Raw genomic sequence first — 18,769 nt, forward strand, 5'->3', positions numbered from 1 at the left:
GGGGTCCTATCTCTTGAATCCTGTAACAGGCAATCCTCCCTCAGCTCCCCCTTGCTGTTTGAAGACTGTAAATTTGAATCATCCTTCAAGATGAAGACCCCAACAGTCAAGAGTGGAGAGAAGGTTGTGGTTTCAGCATCTGAAAAAGTCAGTTGATAATCATGAAAGTAGTGCACTCTTTCTTTTTAAGCTTTTCCTCTAAAATATGCATCAATGTGGATCTCACATTAAGTGGCTGTCAAAAGCAGCAGACTTTAACCAGAGAACTCACAGTCTTTCACACATAGCAAATGGCTACGAATATTCACTTTCTAGTTTTGATGCCAAGAACTCTGTTCTCCCATGATGTTTCCTCCCCGTCAACCTCTTACCTTTTTTCTTTCTTTTTTAAAAAAATATTCAGATAGCAAATAAACAAGGAATTAAACTAGAGAAAAATGTCAAAAAACAGATCTGAAGCTCAGCCAAATGCTGATGTAGTTCATAAAGAGCCAGGAGACAATCCTGTGACAGGCACAAGAGGGAGCTGGGGGAGGCTCATGGCTGCCCTGTGATCTGAAGGCTGACACAAGAACACAGGGTGAAGGTACAGCCGTGGAAAAAATTCATGGTTTACGTACAGTAGAAGTCTGGACTCCTTGAATGCAATTCACACTGACATACACTAAATCAGTACATTTCTCTGCCTAACAAGGACCCTGTAGATCATGCTGCAACAGAGCTAGGTCTCAACAACATGGATGGGTTTGGAACAATGTAAGTGACTGGACAAAGTCAGCTTTCAAATTTCTCCTAAGGGAATGGCAGACCAACATGATTTAAGTAAAAGCAAAGCCAACAGGACTCAAAATAATATGAAACTTTAAAATCAGATTGATAAAAGCAGAGGAGAATCTAATAGGTTATGTCACTTTGGTAATAAAATTGTCCTTACTCAGCAGAGCACAAAACCACAAGACAATGTAGAAGCACTTAATTTTAACAGTTATGTTTAGATAGGAAGGAAAAAAAAAGATAAAAGGAAATTCTAATTTCAGACACATCACTGTAGAGACCACACTGGAACTTGCTGAATTTGGGGGTTTTCCAAGTGGAAAAAAAAAAAATCACCACCAAAAAAATAAAGGTCAAAATAATATATCCTATTACAAGCCTGGTAAATAGACTTAAGCCAAATTAAAGCTTCAAACTGAGATACCAATATTAAGCATCCCTCAATTGTAGATGATAAATATCATTTTTATATTTGACATCCAAGGCTGGGTTTATACATCACAGATGGTTCTTCCAGAAGCCTCTCCTTTTAACTCTGACCTGAAGACATTTAAAAAATATATACCTGCTAATAAACCCCCAACAGCAGACATCTTGGAAAGAGTAAGGGAGGAGAAAAGATTATATTCATGAGCTTTTCAGTCCTCATTTATTAATTCAATACTAATTCATTCTGTCAGACCACAGCGTCTCTCCCCGTAATCTTACTGCTCCTCCCAAGCAAAGAACAACCTGCCATAAGCAATGGGCATTGCTCAGGGAACTGAATGAGCAGATAAACCTTACAGCATATCTTACAACTCAAACAGGCTGGATCTAATGCAGGATGTTCAACTTCTGGCTTGTTCAACTGAGAGGGCTGGGGCTAGATATAACCCTTTTGAAAATATGTACCCTTGGCTACATCCTGTGATTTTTGCACTGTATTGTTCCAACTAGACTAGGGACAATGACGACACAACAAGAAGCCACTTCTCTGCCCACATCCCTCCTAATCCTGTCCTTTGGAAGGAAGAACAAGCCACTGCTAGCTTCTCTGACAGACCCCAAGGGCCCAGTGTGACACATAATTCCCCTTCCCAGTATCATTCTTCTAGCTCAGAAGTTGGAAGAAAAAGCAGCAGCAAAAATTAGATGTTTATCAGAAGTGGTCTGTCACTGCCCACACTTCATTGAGGAAAAAGTCTCAGGACAATCCTAAACACTATAAAGGAGCTATCCCCTCAAAAGAACTGGATATTTTATGGGGGTAGTTAATATGCATCTCTGTGTTATAGGAGTCACTTCCTAGTTCAGACGGAATCCATTGTACAGCATTAATAAAAAGCCTTAGTCCACAAGCTGTGATCTTTCACTTCGATGCTGATGGACTTATACTGAACTCTCGCTCAGTTATGTGAGGGGAGGCCCCGAAACCAGTGTAAATTAGAAAGGTAAGATAGTCACATCCATCAGCAGAAGTTGCCTCCTCGAGAAAAGAAAAAGAATGGCCCGCCTGGAGAGAGTGAATGGATCCAGTGAGGGACAAAGAGACCCCAGACCCAAATACTACTATTGGACCGAACCGTCTCACGAGGGAAGGGGAACTCAGACCGTAAGCATATAATTGCCAGACATTTTTTAGTTCAGGGTCGCTCTCCGGAGGCACCCAGCTCGAGCGGTTCTGCACCGCTGTACCACCTAATAAATTCATCTGGCATACGCCGTGTTGGAGATTCTGCTTTGGGAAACCTAGGGTTGAGCCTGAGGGAAGAGGAAGCACCCGAGAGTGAGCGTGTGTGCGCGAGGAGTCGAAGCGGCACCGCCGGCTCGCTGGAGCCACCCGCTGCAAAGGGACCCCGGCCCGAGCGGTTGAAGTCTCGGATGGTGAGTGTGCGACTCCTGCCTCGGCGTGCGAGTGCTCGGGCAGCGGCTTCTTCCTTAACACTCTGTTCAGCACCTTATGTCCCGCAGTCTGTCTCAGGTTCAAAATGCAGCATGTTTAATAGAGTCTCAAGCCCCCCCAGAAAATCATTGTCTCAAAGAGAGAGAACAATAGCGAGAGAAGTAGCCTTCCTACAGAATACAGCTGCTTCATTACCTAGGCTGTTGCAAGCACTGTATTTCACTCACAGAATTCAGTGGCTTGATATGTATTTACAATTACTGTCTAAAGCACTAATTTCAGTGTATAGACCTTCTATACGACTTGGAGTCCTGCAGTACGGTAGCAGGTAAATTAATTTTGTTTGTATTTTGAGAGATGAGTTAAATATTATACTGTTCAAACCAGAACTGATCAAACTCCATTTACTGTATCAGTGGACCCTGTTCACTTTAAAAGCGTGCCTCTTCTATTTGTTCCCCTGCCAGACTCTTAGGATGAGCTGTGATGTTCAGGAGAGCAGTCCACATACAAACATACCTTCAAGCTTAAATCTCACAGAGGACAGTGACTCTGGAATCCTCTTAGGCCAGGATGACACAATTTCCTCCTCTTACCTCTGCTGCTGCTTCTTTTGTGTTAGGCAAGAACTGTTCCACCCCACGGTAAGATTTCCTCCATCTCAGGTAACCTAACCACTGGGCTGGATTCACCCTTAAAACTTTTCAGAAATTGATTGACTTTTTTTTTTTTAGTAAAACAAACAACAAACCTGTAGAGTTGATTTTTGAGGCTTAAATATTCCCCCCTTGATGAAGTCTAAATCATACACCAATCAATATGGACATGAACAATAATACTAAGTAAGAAAACAAGCAGCATTGAAGTAGTATTCCTTGAGCTTAAGGAAAGTTAAAGAGCTATAGCTCTTTAAAGAGCTATCACTCATATAACATTTCTGAAATGAAATAAAATGTACAAAATCCAGTGAAAAAATACATCATTGTGACCAAAACCACAAACCAGATGAAAAAAACCCCAAACACTACATTCAGCAGAATTTGATTTTCTTATGAACTCCTACACTCAAGACTCATAAATGAATTGCACTAATAAATATTTTCACAGAACTTCATGAGATTCAAACTGTCAAAGCACCACCTCATCAAACAATAAATAGAAACAGAACTAATTAGGGCCCCAGTAATCCAGATTCAGCTACTCATTACACCTTCTACCATCATTAAAAAAAATTAGTTGCTTGCTAGGATTTTGGTATTCCTATTATGCAATGGCTTAACACAAATTGTAATTAGTCAGTGAGTGGAGTAATCAAATTAAGTGTTGTGGTAAATGCATTCTGTGACTTATTACCTTTGCTACTTTGTTGTCTGCTTATTTATACTCCATTTTTGCCATCTCAGTAATCTGCAATAGCGCTCTCAGTTATTGTGGATGTTTTTGCTTTGCTGAATTTTACAAACCAACGGAGCTACTTAAAAATTTATATGTATTTTCTACAATATAGCCTTTTCACTGCAAGCCACTTAAACTAAAAGCAACCTACTTCATAGAAAAAAAATGTATCTCACCGCAGAGATAGAATTATAAACACATGCATGCATGGGCCATCCCAGATACGTAAGAGAGATGGAAATCCAACAGCAGAATAATTCCCCTATAAATCTAGGCGCCCACAAACATAAAGCAAAGAGCTCTCCCCTTTTCTCTTCAAAGATGCATTCCTTCATTCCCAAAAGGTTAGTGATGTTTTCCAAGGGCCCACCCAAGCTCTGTATGGATTTGTGCTTTCACTGTGCTCTTCCTTTGAGCAAAAAGTCCTCTTTGGCCCTGAAGAGTCATCTGTTTATCCCCCAAAATCTTAGCCCACTTGTTAGGGAGACTTACATAGCATATTATTGGCAAATGCACCTATAGAACATACTGCTCTGTCTCTTGCTCTGACCAACTCATCCCATTGCAGAACTGAGGCCATCTTGCATGTACAAAGAGCAAAGGGTAAGCACATCAACTGCCTTGCTGCAAATCACTGCCCTATGGCATCAGAAAAGCTACAGAAAAAAAGCAGACTCAAATCAAGACGTGGGAAGAGTCAGCAACCATCAGTCCATGCTGAAGCCCCTGTGGGCAGAGAGGGAAGATGCTACTGCTCCATTTCCTCTCTCAGCAGGCTCTTTCACAATGCAACTGCATTTTTTATCCAGTTGGGACTGGAACATCAATCATGGAAAGAAACACACGGAAGATGAAAAATTGTATTATTCCTCTACCAACATGATCTTTCTTTTGCTTGCAGCATACACCTCCAGCAATCCCAAGGGAACCTAAATCACATATCCAAAAGGCCCTTCTCCATGCTGAGCTGAATCTATGGATCTGCTGTTTCTTGCCACTTCTTCAGAGAATGGCACAGTATCTGCTTTGTTCAGCAATTAAAAACTCCAGGAAAACTGGGACACTACCATCCCCGGCAAAAGTGAAAGTAGCTGAGGTCCAAGGAGGAATGATACTTTTATGTTGAACACTGCAATTAGGACATTCATCAGTTTTCTGAGACTGCAAACTTCCCTGGATTCAATGCTTTTTCAAGCTTGTTTGTGGAATGTTTTTAGGAGAAAGCAAAAATTAAATTTTGGGGAAATGACAAATACTAGGTAAATCATAGTCCTATGACAGACTCTGATCACACTCCTCACGTCTGACTATCAAACATTAATTGTATTATGAAAAAATTATTCCTCCACCAGACTGAAGTATGTTTCATTTTCACTGAAAGGTTTTTCAGTTTAAATGAAGGACAACTTCAGCTGATTGCAAGTATGTCCTGTGATGCCATCTGAGGTGAAGAAAATGTTATATAATTACATTATATCAGACCTTCCTATATACGTGCTTCTCTTTCCCAAGCAAAAAGAGAGATGCCAAAAATTCTACTGAGGCCCCAGAGATTCCAGAAAAGATAAGAAATCCTAAATAATAAAGTTTAAGTAAAATTCACAGAACATGCAAAGATACTGTGCAAACATTTAGCCCACCCTTCTCACCAGTTCTGGCAAAAGGGATGTTGAATGATGTTTGCACACAACCATGGTGAAAACAAATGGCAACAGAAGAAGAGGGATTTTCTGACCAAAAAGTCATGTCCAAGGGAAACAACAAAACAGTGAAAGAACCAACCAGAGCCTGAAAATGTTGATGGGGAAGTGTCTCTGTCTCAACCAGAACTCAGTGTGCCACTGTACTTGTACAGTTCTCTAACCATTGTTCAGAAGGTTTCCACATTCATTTGTAAGTGATAAAAGTATGAAACTCCATTACGCCGGGATGCGATTTAGCGAGCAGTTTCAGCTGTCAGAAGTATGAGCTGATGTGGAAAGCAGCAGCTGTCTCCCAGCCTGGCTTGTCACACGAGGGTTACTGCTGCGGGTGGGAAAACCCATGGACCAGCCCTTCTGATGGCACCTGCCCTCAGGTCAGCTTAATCTGCTCAAGCTGCAGGTTGGGAAAGTTAATTCCAAAACACATTGGTTTAGGAGCCCTGCTCTACATTACCAGTTTGCACATTTTTCAGTATTTCAAGTTCTCACTTTGCCAGGGCAATTGAGTTCTTGCAGTACTTTCCATTAACAGCCCTGTGTCACAAGGGGAACAAGATAAGAAGATGCAGCAAGTCAATTAGTGTGGTGCAGCTAACGGACAGTAACTCACCAAAAGCTGTTTTAAGCTGCTTTTGCAACTCTGAGCTGAAAACATGCGGTAACCCAGGTCATAACCACACACTTCTCTCAGACAGCCCCTGTTCTGCTGCTCCAAATGTTTGCCTTCCTATGTCTGTATGTGTTTCAGTTCTGAGACAAAATGTTATCTGCCAACTATCTAAAAGGATAAACACATCAGGGAAGGAGAAGGACTGTGCAAGACTTAAAAACTCAACACTTTATATTATACTCAACTTCTTTTCTAAGGTATGGCTATTTTCTCTTCCTTCTTATTCTTTTCTACCAGAATCCATAACATATAGTTGTAACTTTATATAAATAAAATCAAAAGATGGGGAATATACATGTAAGTTATTTGGTAAGCTAGTTACATATGCCTCCCTAGAACGGCACTGAGACCTGCCTAAAAGATTTAATTACTGCTTTTCATTTACTAAGCATAGAAATGACAAAAACAGTTCTTGGACACTGTTCATTTCCCATACAAACTATGCCACCTACACAGATTATTTCTGCTACATAAAGAAAGAAAGAAGAGGAAAAAAGCAAGGGCACTCACAACCAGAGATCTTTTTTTATGACCCACCTACAAGTTACAGCCTGAAGTTGGATCTTAATTCAACTCTGATTAATTCCAAAGTACCCTCAAGGCTGAAAGCTGATCATGTAATTTAATTTGACTTTTCATGGCAGAAAACTTGAGGTAGGGTCATCAGAGCAAAAACAATTCACAGGATTCTGTGATACAAAGCATTCTGTCTGTGTACTGCCTACTCAAAGTTTATCCTAAATATATCTGCATCCTTGCTTTTCACATATACAGGATACTTTTTTAGCCCAAACCAGAGAAAAGCGTTCAGCTTGCTTTTAAGAGGCTTAGTAGCACAAAGTGCAAAGAAGAAAAAGCTATGAAACCTACTTTTTGTTCTGCTGTCCACTTCTATTTTTGTTGGCTCCTGAGTTGCTGTGGCTGGAGGTAATTTCTTCCCAACACTCTGAAAGAAAGTAATTATTCTCCTTTAAAATTTGCAGGTTCAGTTCAAAGATGGACAACATAAAAAACTGTAATGGAAATACAAAATATAGGAGTAGAAAAAGGACAGTAAAGAAACAGAGGCAAATTAAACTATACTTAAGTTTGTCTCGGGGGGACGTGGGGGTGTTAGCTTTTTTTTTAGATTGATAAAGAATTCATAAAAATGTATCCTCAAATTTTCCCTTTAAAAAATGTTTACTAACATTTTTGAACATTAACCCTTTAACACAGTTCCAGGGAAGACTCACAGAAGTTGCATTGTGGACTGAGTATGTGATGAAATTACTTAAGGAAAGGTGCTATTCTGTACCAAAAGTAAAACTGAAATAAGAGGGGGGGGGGGGAAATCCCTTGACTTCTGTCCATACAAGGAGTATTCATTTCAGTCATTCTAGATTGAGTGTGATTTTTAAGTTGACAACATCTCTTTAAATGGTGCCCATTTTTGTTTATTTTGAACAATAATAACTCATTTACAGAGGAGTACTACAACAAACAATATTCAGCCTCAGACCAGCAAGCTGAAAGAACAGTAATCGAACATTATCTGCCCCCAACAAAATAAAATAAAAATAATTATATTAATCTTTCTGTATCTTCACCAGTAACGATATGCATGCTATCCCCTCTCTCACGCAGCTTTTCTCCCTATCAAGAAAGCTGTCTAGCTTTAAAATCACAGCCATGTGTAGTTGAGGACATAAGTGTAATTATTACTTGTTTATATAGATATGAGTACTTAAAAGCCCTAGCTGCAGTTCAACATCCTTTTCTGGTAAGGTATGCATGAACACCACAAAACCTCCTCCATACTCCAGTGAGCTGAGTAAAAGCTAAGAGACAAGAGAGTTAAGATTTAGTCTTGAAGGCACTGAGGACCTCTTGGGGACCATGAGGAAAACACTGGTCAACACTAGAAGAATAGGAGTACTGCACTTCAAATAGTTGAAAAATTTCAAGGTCTATGAAGACTATGAAGAGCATAGAAAACTAGCATATCAAGTAATTTTGTACATTAACTGTGCCAACATTTATCAATGAAAAGGAGTAAAATACACAGGAATTTTAGGCTGGCAAAAGGAGCACCTCTGGAAGAGAGATAGTTTTGAGAGTTGTGCGCAAGACAGTCGTCGAATTTGTGTTGCCAAGTAAGACAAACTATGAATGCAACACCCAGAAGTGTCCTGTTGCAACTTAACTTGCAGGTGGCAGCAGGAACTACTAGCCTTCTGATGAGCTTGCAACTCTACTTACAATCCAGAGTTTGTGAAATGCCAGGGAAAAGAGATCAACAACAAAATTCTACAGAACCTCCCAACTTTTTTGCTGAGGTGGGAATGAGAGATGAGAAGCATTATCTGAAGCAGCGATTAGGGGGGTAACAGAAAGACAGGAGATGATGGACTCCTGCAAATCAGGAGAGGGCAAAACTAAGAAAACCTGGTCTGTGCTGAAGAAGCTTAAAGTCAAGAAGGATGAGGATGAAGAGCTGACTCTCAGACCTACATGGAAAGCAGTGAAATTGTACTGAAAGGGTTATAATGAAGAGTCTGAAGCTAACGCCATCCGCACAGATAAAAGCACAGAATGCCTTCAAGATGAAAGCAAGACTGGGAAGACAGCTTTCGGTTCAGAGGCAAACAGTGCAGTTCAAGATAGCTGCGCATGTCAGTACATGCTCATTCATGATCAAATCCTTATTCACAGTTCTGCTTCATAAAATGGTTTGGAAAATTATCAGAGCACATACTCTAAACTGCACTATTTAACTCAGAAAGGAATGCTTACTAAAGGAATATAAAAAAACTTTAATGTCAAGGAGGTTTTTTTTATAGGTGAAGTTGTTTTTTAAGAACAACTAACTAATGGAAAGCATTTGGTAATTGCTTTATCATACATGAATCACTGATCTAATGCCATAAAACCAAAACCCAGATAAACCCACAACAAGCTAAAAATTAACGAGATAAAAATCACAGCAAAAGAATCATGGGCAAGGAGGAAGAAACTAGTGTATCCCAGTGGGAAGGGCATGCTGCAATTTAATTTAATTTAATTTATAGAAGGACATGCAAGTGCAATGCTTGAAAACATTCATTCATCTGCTCGTTCAGAAAGACTGCCTGTGCAGGTGATAAATCAGCATGGGGAACCAACTGACTCCTTGGGAATAGAAAAGAGAGTATCATCCAAACAAGGCTGTTCTTTTGTCGGGAGCTAAGAGACAGCTCAGAAAGCAGTCTTTGCATGAGTTGCAATGTGTTCAGGAGAGAAGGTTAAAAGCCCAGGGACCAAGGTGGCTGAAGACATGACTCTTTTTGCACACACAGAAACAGGCTGAGCAAAGAAACAAGAAATCGGACTCCTAACAGGTCTACTGATAGATGAAGAGCAGCAAAAAACTGGGTGGAGCATGTGGAATATGCTGAACAACCAGAGTGACCAGATCATTATTGTGGAATGAGCAAGGTTGTTCCAGAATTCTGCTATGAGAAGAGGAAGGACTGTTTATATCTACTACGAGGATACAGAAAGTCATAATCCAAATAATTTAAACAAGGGTTGTGCAGAACCCAGTCTAGTGAGGAGGGACACCAGAATTTGTTGTGGGACAGGGAGAGAAGACGACAAGTGGAACTGGTATTTAATTGTAAGGGGACTGCACCCAAGGATTTATAGGAGTGACACAAGCACCACTAACAGGAAAAAAAGAAAAATATGGATAAGCCATGCGAATCTGATTTCAGGTGGACCTGCACTGCCAGGATGTTTTACTCTTCCTGTAAAATGGTACTAAAGGAGATACTAGAACAACACACGAGAAGCAAACCACGTAATGGGCAGTATCAAGTAAGTTTTTCTCACTTGAGGGCACCACGGCCCTCCCCTGCAACTATTCAACCCTGACCTGAGGAAGAAAAGTAAACCAGTGATCAAATTTCCTCCTTCAGGATATTTTAAAACTGTATTTCACCATTTTCTGTTGTTGAAAACTGCTTTGTCTATTTACTTGTATTATTCAGGTCTGGTGCCTCTAGAACATTTCATCTGAAAATTCAAATTAAATTGTCACTTATGCACCAGCTAGGTCTATACAGAAGATTTTTTTATACTTCTTTGCACTAAAGGAACATACTTATCCTTTGACTTTCCTTTAACACATATAGGCTTCTCCAAGCAACAGTTTATTTACTCAGGAATAAGGAAAAGAAGATTTACTCAGCATCAGTATTTATTTTGAAAAGTATATTGAGGTCTTTACCCTAGATAAAATATTTTGGAACTGCTACGTGAAATGTACCTCCATTAAGATATTCTTAAGGAATATATCAGATGTTAAAGAATTCATAGAAATGGGCTGTATGAGCTGGAAACACTAATGTTTTTAAGCTTAACATTTTTTGAATAGTGAAAATATAACAATATCCACTGATGTTTTATACAGGGGAGGAAAAGACAGTTACATATCTTGAAAACTTTTAGAATTTCAGAAAACCTCAGTGATTAGGTCAGGGGAAAAAAGGTGACATGTTTCTTTGACCACAATACTTCCTTTTAACATTCAAGTACTATTGTGAATGTTGTTTATATGCATGAGAATTATCTATAGGCTTACATGCAAATCCAAGGCCACTATTATTGACAATGTAAAAGCTGTATTCTTTAATGTATTTTGACAGTCCATTTTGTAACTGAGAACATTATTTCACAAAGAAGCAGAAACGGTCACTAGATTCTTCCAGTTCTGGATGAACAGAAGCATAAACAAGCTTCTCTCTGCCTATGTATAATGCTGGAGTTGTGAAGGGGGAGCCAAATTTATTTCTTTTTTTCTAATATACTTTAAGTGCTTAAGGAACATCATCAAGTCCTTTATCCATCTTACCTGGACTACCTCAAATTAAAAAAAAAAAAAAAGAAAAAGAAAAGAAAAAGCCCAAATATAAAAAACCCAAAGGCTTTCAGACATCAAAATGCCCTTACTCTGTCAGAGACAAAATAAGAGCAATGTCCAGGGTTTCAGTTTTTCCCGTGATACCAACATCCAACTCCACTAAAGTACTTTCTGTGACAGCATGATCAAGTATTGCTATCCTGGGGTTTCCCAAAAGGACAGAGTTAACGGTTTCCCTAAAGGGTCACCACATAGCACTTTAAAGAGGGTAATGGGAATTTTAAGAAACCTTTATAGAGAAAACAAAAATTCTTTAGGGAAAGTGTGATTAAGCACCTGCCTGCACATTTGATTGATTCAGTCATCTAAAATAGCTTCCTCTGTACCTACTTTCTACCCAGCTGTGCTTTGATAGAAATCCCATCCACATGCTCCTGAACTACAATTATTAATACTTTTTAATACCAACTAGATAGATACATCTGCCCAATGCACGCCCAGTTAATAGAGCCCCAGTTGCCCAAGCTGCATGCATTTCTACTGACATCATCTATGAGGACATTCCAGCCACAACACAGGGCAATTTCCTTAAAACTAGGTTAGGTGAACGAATGGGACAGGAAACAAGTGTTCATCAAGTTCTCAATTACAATCCGACCGTTGCAAGCACAGGCAAGCAAAATCCTTTTTATTCTCCTGCTCCTAGTTTACTGTGAGTATGAGCGGAGAGACAGGATGTCTTATAATTGATGTCTCACAGATGTCTCATAATTCACTTGCTGTGAGGAAGAGAGAGGGAACAGCCCAGTCACTGCCCAAGCCCACCCACCAAAGGTGGGCACGTCCCCAGGGAGCCACCTTTGGCCGTGGATTCCTGCCATCACTCCTCCCCTCTGTCGTGACATTAGCATATCTGCAAGGGGAGGGGAGGGAACTGATCCATGTTAAAAAGTATTGCAGAGGGGAAGGAAGAACAAAAGAGAGTTTTAATGTTATCTGCTTCACTAAACAGCTGCACAAACATTTGGGTAGAACGGAGGCAGGAAAATTTATGGTCATAGGGGTAAGGTGCAATTCTCAGTTGCAACACTCATTCATACCAGCTTAAGTTCATCAGGAAAGCATGGTGAGCACCTCACAGTGTGCTTTAATAATTTCTGGGGCCAGCATATCACGTTTTGACTATGCTCAGTGCAACCCAGGGAAAGGCTGCAGTAGTGCTGGTCTTTACATCATGCAAAAGACGAAATATGAACAACACTCAAGTACTCAGCTCTACACACCAAATGACGCTTCCATAAAGAATGGGTGCCCTGACCACAGGATCAGATGTGGCACACACCCACAGAACTTTTTTAGTGGGTTGTTTGGCAAGTGTTTCACAGAATGCAGACAACAAAGCAATTAAAGTATTTTTAAATTTCGTATTATAGTTTCTTTGCTCATAGTCAAGCTATATTACCTTCTACTGGACAATCTGAAAATAATGCATTTTCACACTTAGTCCACATTCCAGCAGACTTAAGTGCAGTTTTTCCAATCGATGTGTATGCTAGACAACTTTTGGACTTGGATGAACATAGGTTTTCTGAATTACAGTATACCTCTGTAAAGAAATTAATCCTTCTTTTTTTTCTTTTGAAAAAAAATTCTACCTGTGAAAGGTTTTACTCTTCCACAGTAAGGTTGCAAACCCCTGTATTTAGGTGCTGTGAAAGGCATATGAACCGCTGGCACCTTAATTCTCTCTGTCTAGACAAAATCAACAAATCTCTAAATAAAAGATGTCCCTCCAAATAAAAGTCTGGTCTTACAAAGCAGAAGAGCAAAGCCTTCATTCCATCAGAGCTCCTTGAAAACTAACGTTTCAGCCATCGCCACGACTCTTACCACAATTAACAAGTTTGAACAAAGCAGACAAGTTAACAGAAGTCAACAGTTAAGAGGTGGAGGCCCTGTAACTGTTCATGAACATCTGTCCTCTGGGAACTGGCCACTGTGCCAGCAGTGCTTTAGAGGAAAGCAACATGTATATCCTGCTTGAATGTTAAAGGCTTTTGGAATTAGGTTGCAGAAAAACTAACGGTATCTGGGGGAAAAATGTTTTCTAGTGTTCACACAGAAACTGCTACATTTTTAGCAAATACGGAAGTTACTTCCTGAATGCAAAAGAAAAAAAAAGGGGGACAACGGCACAAAAATAGCACGTCAATCTAAATCCTACTACAATACTCTTAATTCTCGTTCCAGAGAATGGTAAACAGGTTGCGATTACGTTACACCACAGTCAGTTCACTTGCTGCCCTAGAAATAGAGTACTGAATGTCAGAGCATCTTACGATTGCTGTACCTGTAACCCACTGTCATGGCACTGGAATCCAAGCACACAAGCAAGCAAGCAAGTAAACAAAGCAAAGGAAACAGCACAGAGGTCCCCAAACAAGGGCAATCTTAGAACAAAACATGATTTTGCTGTGGCTTTTTTTTCTGATTCATCACCAATGTTTATTCTTCTGATGTACTTTTTTACAGTTGAAAAAAAGAAGCAAAACCACCTCTTCTCACCAGCTAAACTGCTTAAACTACATCCAGCCTAAGAACAAAGGATTTGAATATTTGAGGACTAGTCAGATTTGTTGTGATTAAAAACTATTTTATTTTTAAAATAACTGTAGCTTCTGAAATATTTAATAAAAGAAGTTATTGGTGCTTTACTTAATTAGGTCAAAAAGTATTCGGAAATCACGTACAGAGAAGGACTATAAAATCACTTACTGGGATAGACAAGGAATGATTTATGTGGTTCTGAACGTTCATGGCAAAATAAAGACAAAATGGAGAGCCTGTGCTAAATTTGGCGTACCACTGTGAAGGATTACATATAGCAGAAAAGGGAGAGAGAAAGGAAGACCAGGATGATTTAATCAATGTATGTCTACATTCCTTGACAGCTCAGAGTTTGTTACTCCTTCAAATTTTATTTGATAACAACAATTAAATGTCTATTTTTCTTTTCAGGAAAAAGTTCTTTCAAAGGAAAAGGGAGAGTGAATAAGAAACAAAGATCAGAGTAGTAAGTTCTTTGGTAGATTTTCCAGGTGTGTATTTTTTTTACGAGAAAGCACTAGGTACTACAACTAAACTTATCTCATATTACTGTTTTTATCTTGTATTAATCAAATTTTATCTATTTAATATGTTATTCCCAATTAGTTATTATTTTAATGATCATTTAGCATGATTTCTTACTTAGCCATTCAAAAGCTAGGAAATCTTAGAATTTAGGCTTTCATACAGACCCTCGCTTCTGCTGTGTTATAACTACATGTGAGTTTATCACATTTTACATGTTATCTAGGTATATTTCTCAATACTATGGCATTCAGCTGGTTTTGTCACTGAGATGATGTGTACAATATGGGCCAGTCACTGCAGGCTTCCCTTCTGTCAGTGGACGTAAACAGCCCTTTTAGCATGTAATTCATCTGGACTTCTCCTTTGGGCTAAAAAAGTCATGGCCTAATAATGCCTTTTAGTCTACAGACTGTGAAGAAACCTTCAGTACTAGCAACATTATGGACATCTAAATTCAGTCAACAGAATCCCAGGATAGTTGCTATTTTTAAATGTGTTAGTTGTGTAATCCGTGCATATTACCTGCCAGGACAGCAGGCAGGTAATCTATCTATAGAACTCTATCTATCTATCTATCTATATATGTCTATCTACCTGTATGTATGTATGCATGCATCTATCTATCTATCTGTATCTATCTATAGATCTATCAACAAATCTATAAACCCTATATATAAACCTATAAACCTATCTATAAATCTATAATCAATAAATACTGGTGTTACAGCAATACAATGCTGTATTTATGCAAGTCCAGTATGATATTTTCTACCTGGCATGGCCCAATCACAGCAATTTTCATTAAAACACACAAATAAAAAAGTTGCTGGTCCTGGCTCCTGAAGAAGATTGAAACTGTGACCTAAATGTGCGCTAAAAACTAAATCTGAGATGCAGGTGAAAAAGAGTTTACTGTTCATCCTTTTTTAAAAAGATTAACTTGGATAAGTAACTGATTAAAAGACAGGAAACAAAAGGCCATAATTCATCATGGTGATCAGTGGAGTCCCTCTGGGATCTAGATCAAGGCTCTTGTTTTCCACATGTTCACAGATGATCCAGAAAAGAGGAACGACAGAAATTCAGTTCAGAGAGAAGTAAAATTACACACTTGGAGGAAAAACTCTGTCTTTAGACAGAAATTATGGGCTTTGAAATACATAGCTTTTAATACTTTGGAAAGGAATAAAGAGCAATGGAAAGCTCTATCAAAATCCTGTATAAATCTGTCCAACACCTAGATCATTCTGTGCCATTCTCATCTCCTTTCCCCCTCACACATAACCCACCTCAGTCCCTAAAGGAACTGGAAAAGACAGAAAGTCACCAAGAATGATCAAACCTATGGAACAGATTCCTCATCCTGGAAAAAAAGACACACACAGGTCATTTAATACAAGTCTATAAAAATCAGGAGGGGCCTTGAGAAGGTAATTAGGGAGGACTCACTCATTATCTCTTCCGGTAATAAAAATTAAGGGCTATCAGATTAAATTAGCAGGTACCACATTCAAAACAAACAAAGGGAGGTAACTCCTTCCCACAGACTGTGATCCAGCTGAGCGGGACTCCTTCACAGGAGTTACAGGTGGTAGCAGGTTACGTGCAATGAAAATGTGACCACCCGATTTGACGAGGAAAAAAAGTTATTAAACACAAAGTTCAAAATGACTAGAGGCTGTGAAGACTCTCTGCAGGAGTGTCTCTGGACGTTTACCCTCTTCTCACACTCTTCCCTGGGCTTCTAGTGTTGACCTCTGTTTGGAGGCACGATACCAGCCCAGGCACAATCCTGATCTGAACTACAGATGTGTCAGGATCTTCCAATTCCCTGGAAATCTCATTCTTTAATATATGGAAATGGAATATTGAATACAGTACACTTTGGAAAGTAAATCTAAATGAAGCAAGGTGACATAAAATCAAAGTGATAACACAAGCGAAACTTCAAAGGATTACTCCAACTCCTCTCTCCCCCCAAACATTATCAAACAAAGTTTTGCAGTTAAAAAGAAAGCAAAACCAGAGGGGAATAAAGAGAAAATAATTAGAAAAATCTTCAAAATTATACATCATTATTATAACTCTTACAGGTTAATTTAAACCCTCTGATTTGTAGGCCACTATGGAAATTTTCAATGGAGACATATCAGAGCCAAAAAATGCTTTATAGCATATGCAAGTCTGCTTTCCTGGGCCATCCTTTGTAGTTCCTACAGAAGCAGAGAAACCCACTATGAGTCTAAAAGATTATAAAAAGCATATTTGAATTTTCTGTTTAGCCATCTCAAACATTTTCTGACCTGTAAGACGGACTATGTCTACCACAACACTATCAGTGAAGTGCTTCTAACAACTTACCAACCTCCAGAATAAATTTGACTCTGTCAAGCAATCTGAAAGGGCTTTAGCTGTCTCTGAATTTCTCTGAGAAAGTGCTATAGATTTAAGATGTGTTCAGATGCACAATTTCAATATTTCAGTGTATGAATACACGCTGCTCCCTCAGACATGATATTGATGTTTATTTTGAACTGTTTATACCCTCCGCCTTCATGTAATTTATGTTTTTGTGTTAAAAGGAGAGTCTCAAACCTTCACAGCGGTGAAGACATCTAATTAGAGAGACTGTTTCACAGATTCCTAACTTCCCATTTACAACAACAAAACATCACTTCAGCGATTTCAGAGCTGCTTAAATGGAAAATTACTTTAGTTCTTGTTTCCAGCTGTTGAGCTCCATGAAGAAATGACCTGAGCCAGCACCAAACGTCCCATTCAACTCTCCATGCACTAAAACAACCAGGTGTTTAGTAGACCACCAGCAGCCTACAAACCACAGATGAAGGGTATCTTCACCAGCATCATGCAAGTCACCAGAGAAATATGTGCTATCTCAAATAACATTCACAGAAATAAGTAGGTACAATACGCAATGCAAAAATTTTGCTTTAACTTCTTGGACAGAAAAGGGGGTAGGAACAAAAGCATGAGTATGAACAGTAAAACATCATTTTCATTAAAATTCTGGGTAGCCCGGGGAAGAGGACAGTGCACAATTTTGCTTTTTACATCGCTGTTCTCCACAGTTAAACCTGTTCTACCAGCAGGTGAGTTCAGACTCTAAAGCTGTTGTAACTTCATATTTTGACAAGTTCTTAAAATTTTAGATTATGGGCAGGGAGGTGAGTGAAGAGGCTTTTTTCTACCAGTACGCTTGATGTGCCGGACAGGAGAGAAACCTACATGTCTTAACATTTTATAACATTCATATTTATGTAAAATTTGGTATCCTGACATTTGATGTTGTCAGGCTGCCAGTTTCAAACTGTTAATGAACTAAAAATCTGCCTTCCTAAAAGGTTAATGGTGAGAAAATAAATGTAAGAGTTTAGATTAGGTAGATGCTGCTGAAACAAATGGAGCATGACGTATTAGAATCACTGATGAGTAAAAACACTTTAGCAAAAAAAAAAGGCAAAGACAGAACGAAACTCACACAGCACACTCCCAACTGCCTCATCTCAAAGCACTGAAAGCCTGCACATCAAGATGAGCTGTATGAACAAACTCATTTTCTTTCTTCCTCAAGCTGTAAATTTGCAACGCTAGAACGTGCTTTTGTAACGAAACTATTTTTGGGAACAGGTAAGTCATCTTTCTTTGCTGGTTTATTTATTTTTCATTTTCCCCTTTTACTGACTGTGGCTCACACAAATGTAAAGGATCACATCCCCTCGCACCCCTCCCCAGGAATTTTACCATTTGCAGACTGCAATTCACAATTTACTTCTATATCCTCTAGGAAGAATCCTTTAGTCATTCTGCACTGAGTGAATGAAATTCCTTCTTACTCTCCCAGAGAACTGTGCCTGTCTAGATTGCAGCTGGTAACTAGCATGACCCAGACTGCACCATCCAGCTTAGAAACTGCTGTCATGAAACCTCCCTCTTACAAAAATTAATGAACCTTACAACTGCTACATGGATCTCCACTTCCTTTTGCAGCAGTAAGGAAAGCAGTGCAGCTACTTCATCTCTCAAAAAAAAAAAATCTAGAAAAACACTAAGCAGGGAACAGCTCTTCTTTAGTACTTTCTTTTTTAAAGTGGAAACAATACTACTTTGCCCTTTTGTGAAAGTTATGATGCCGACAACAAACCACCAAGTAGCTGTTCAATTATATTTTTCAAACTGTGATTTTGAAAAAAGACTAAAATCCATACTGTCATGCAGATAGTCCCAGACTTAGTGTGACAGCAAGTATTTCTTTCATTTTGGCATTATATTTCTTCTTTTCTCCTCAAATTATCTTTAATTTTCAT

General features: G+C 39.0%; 1 protein-coding gene across 1 annotated transcript in view; it reads right to left on the reverse strand.

Moving 5' to 3' along the window:
- Window positions 1-18,769, reverse strand: part of SH3KBP1 (SH3-domain kinase binding protein 1) — a gene marked incomplete at its 5' end in the record, with an annotated part of 104,896 nt that overhangs the window by 57,564 nt on the left and 28,563 nt on the right. The window contains one exon of the mRNA XM_010292532.1: window positions 7,298-7,373. Coding sequence (XP_010290834.1) covers window positions 7,298-7,373 — 76 coding nt within the window. The remainder of the gene's footprint in view (window positions 1-7,297; window positions 7,374-18,769) is intronic.

The sequence above is a fragment of the Phaethon lepturus genome, unplaced genomic scaffold (assembly GCF_000687285.1).
Source record: "Phaethon lepturus isolate BGI_N335 unplaced genomic scaffold, ASM68728v1 scaffold578, whole genome shotgun sequence".
Classification (NCBI taxonomy): domain Eukaryota; kingdom Metazoa; phylum Chordata; class Aves; order Phaethontiformes; family Phaethontidae; genus Phaethon; species Phaethon lepturus.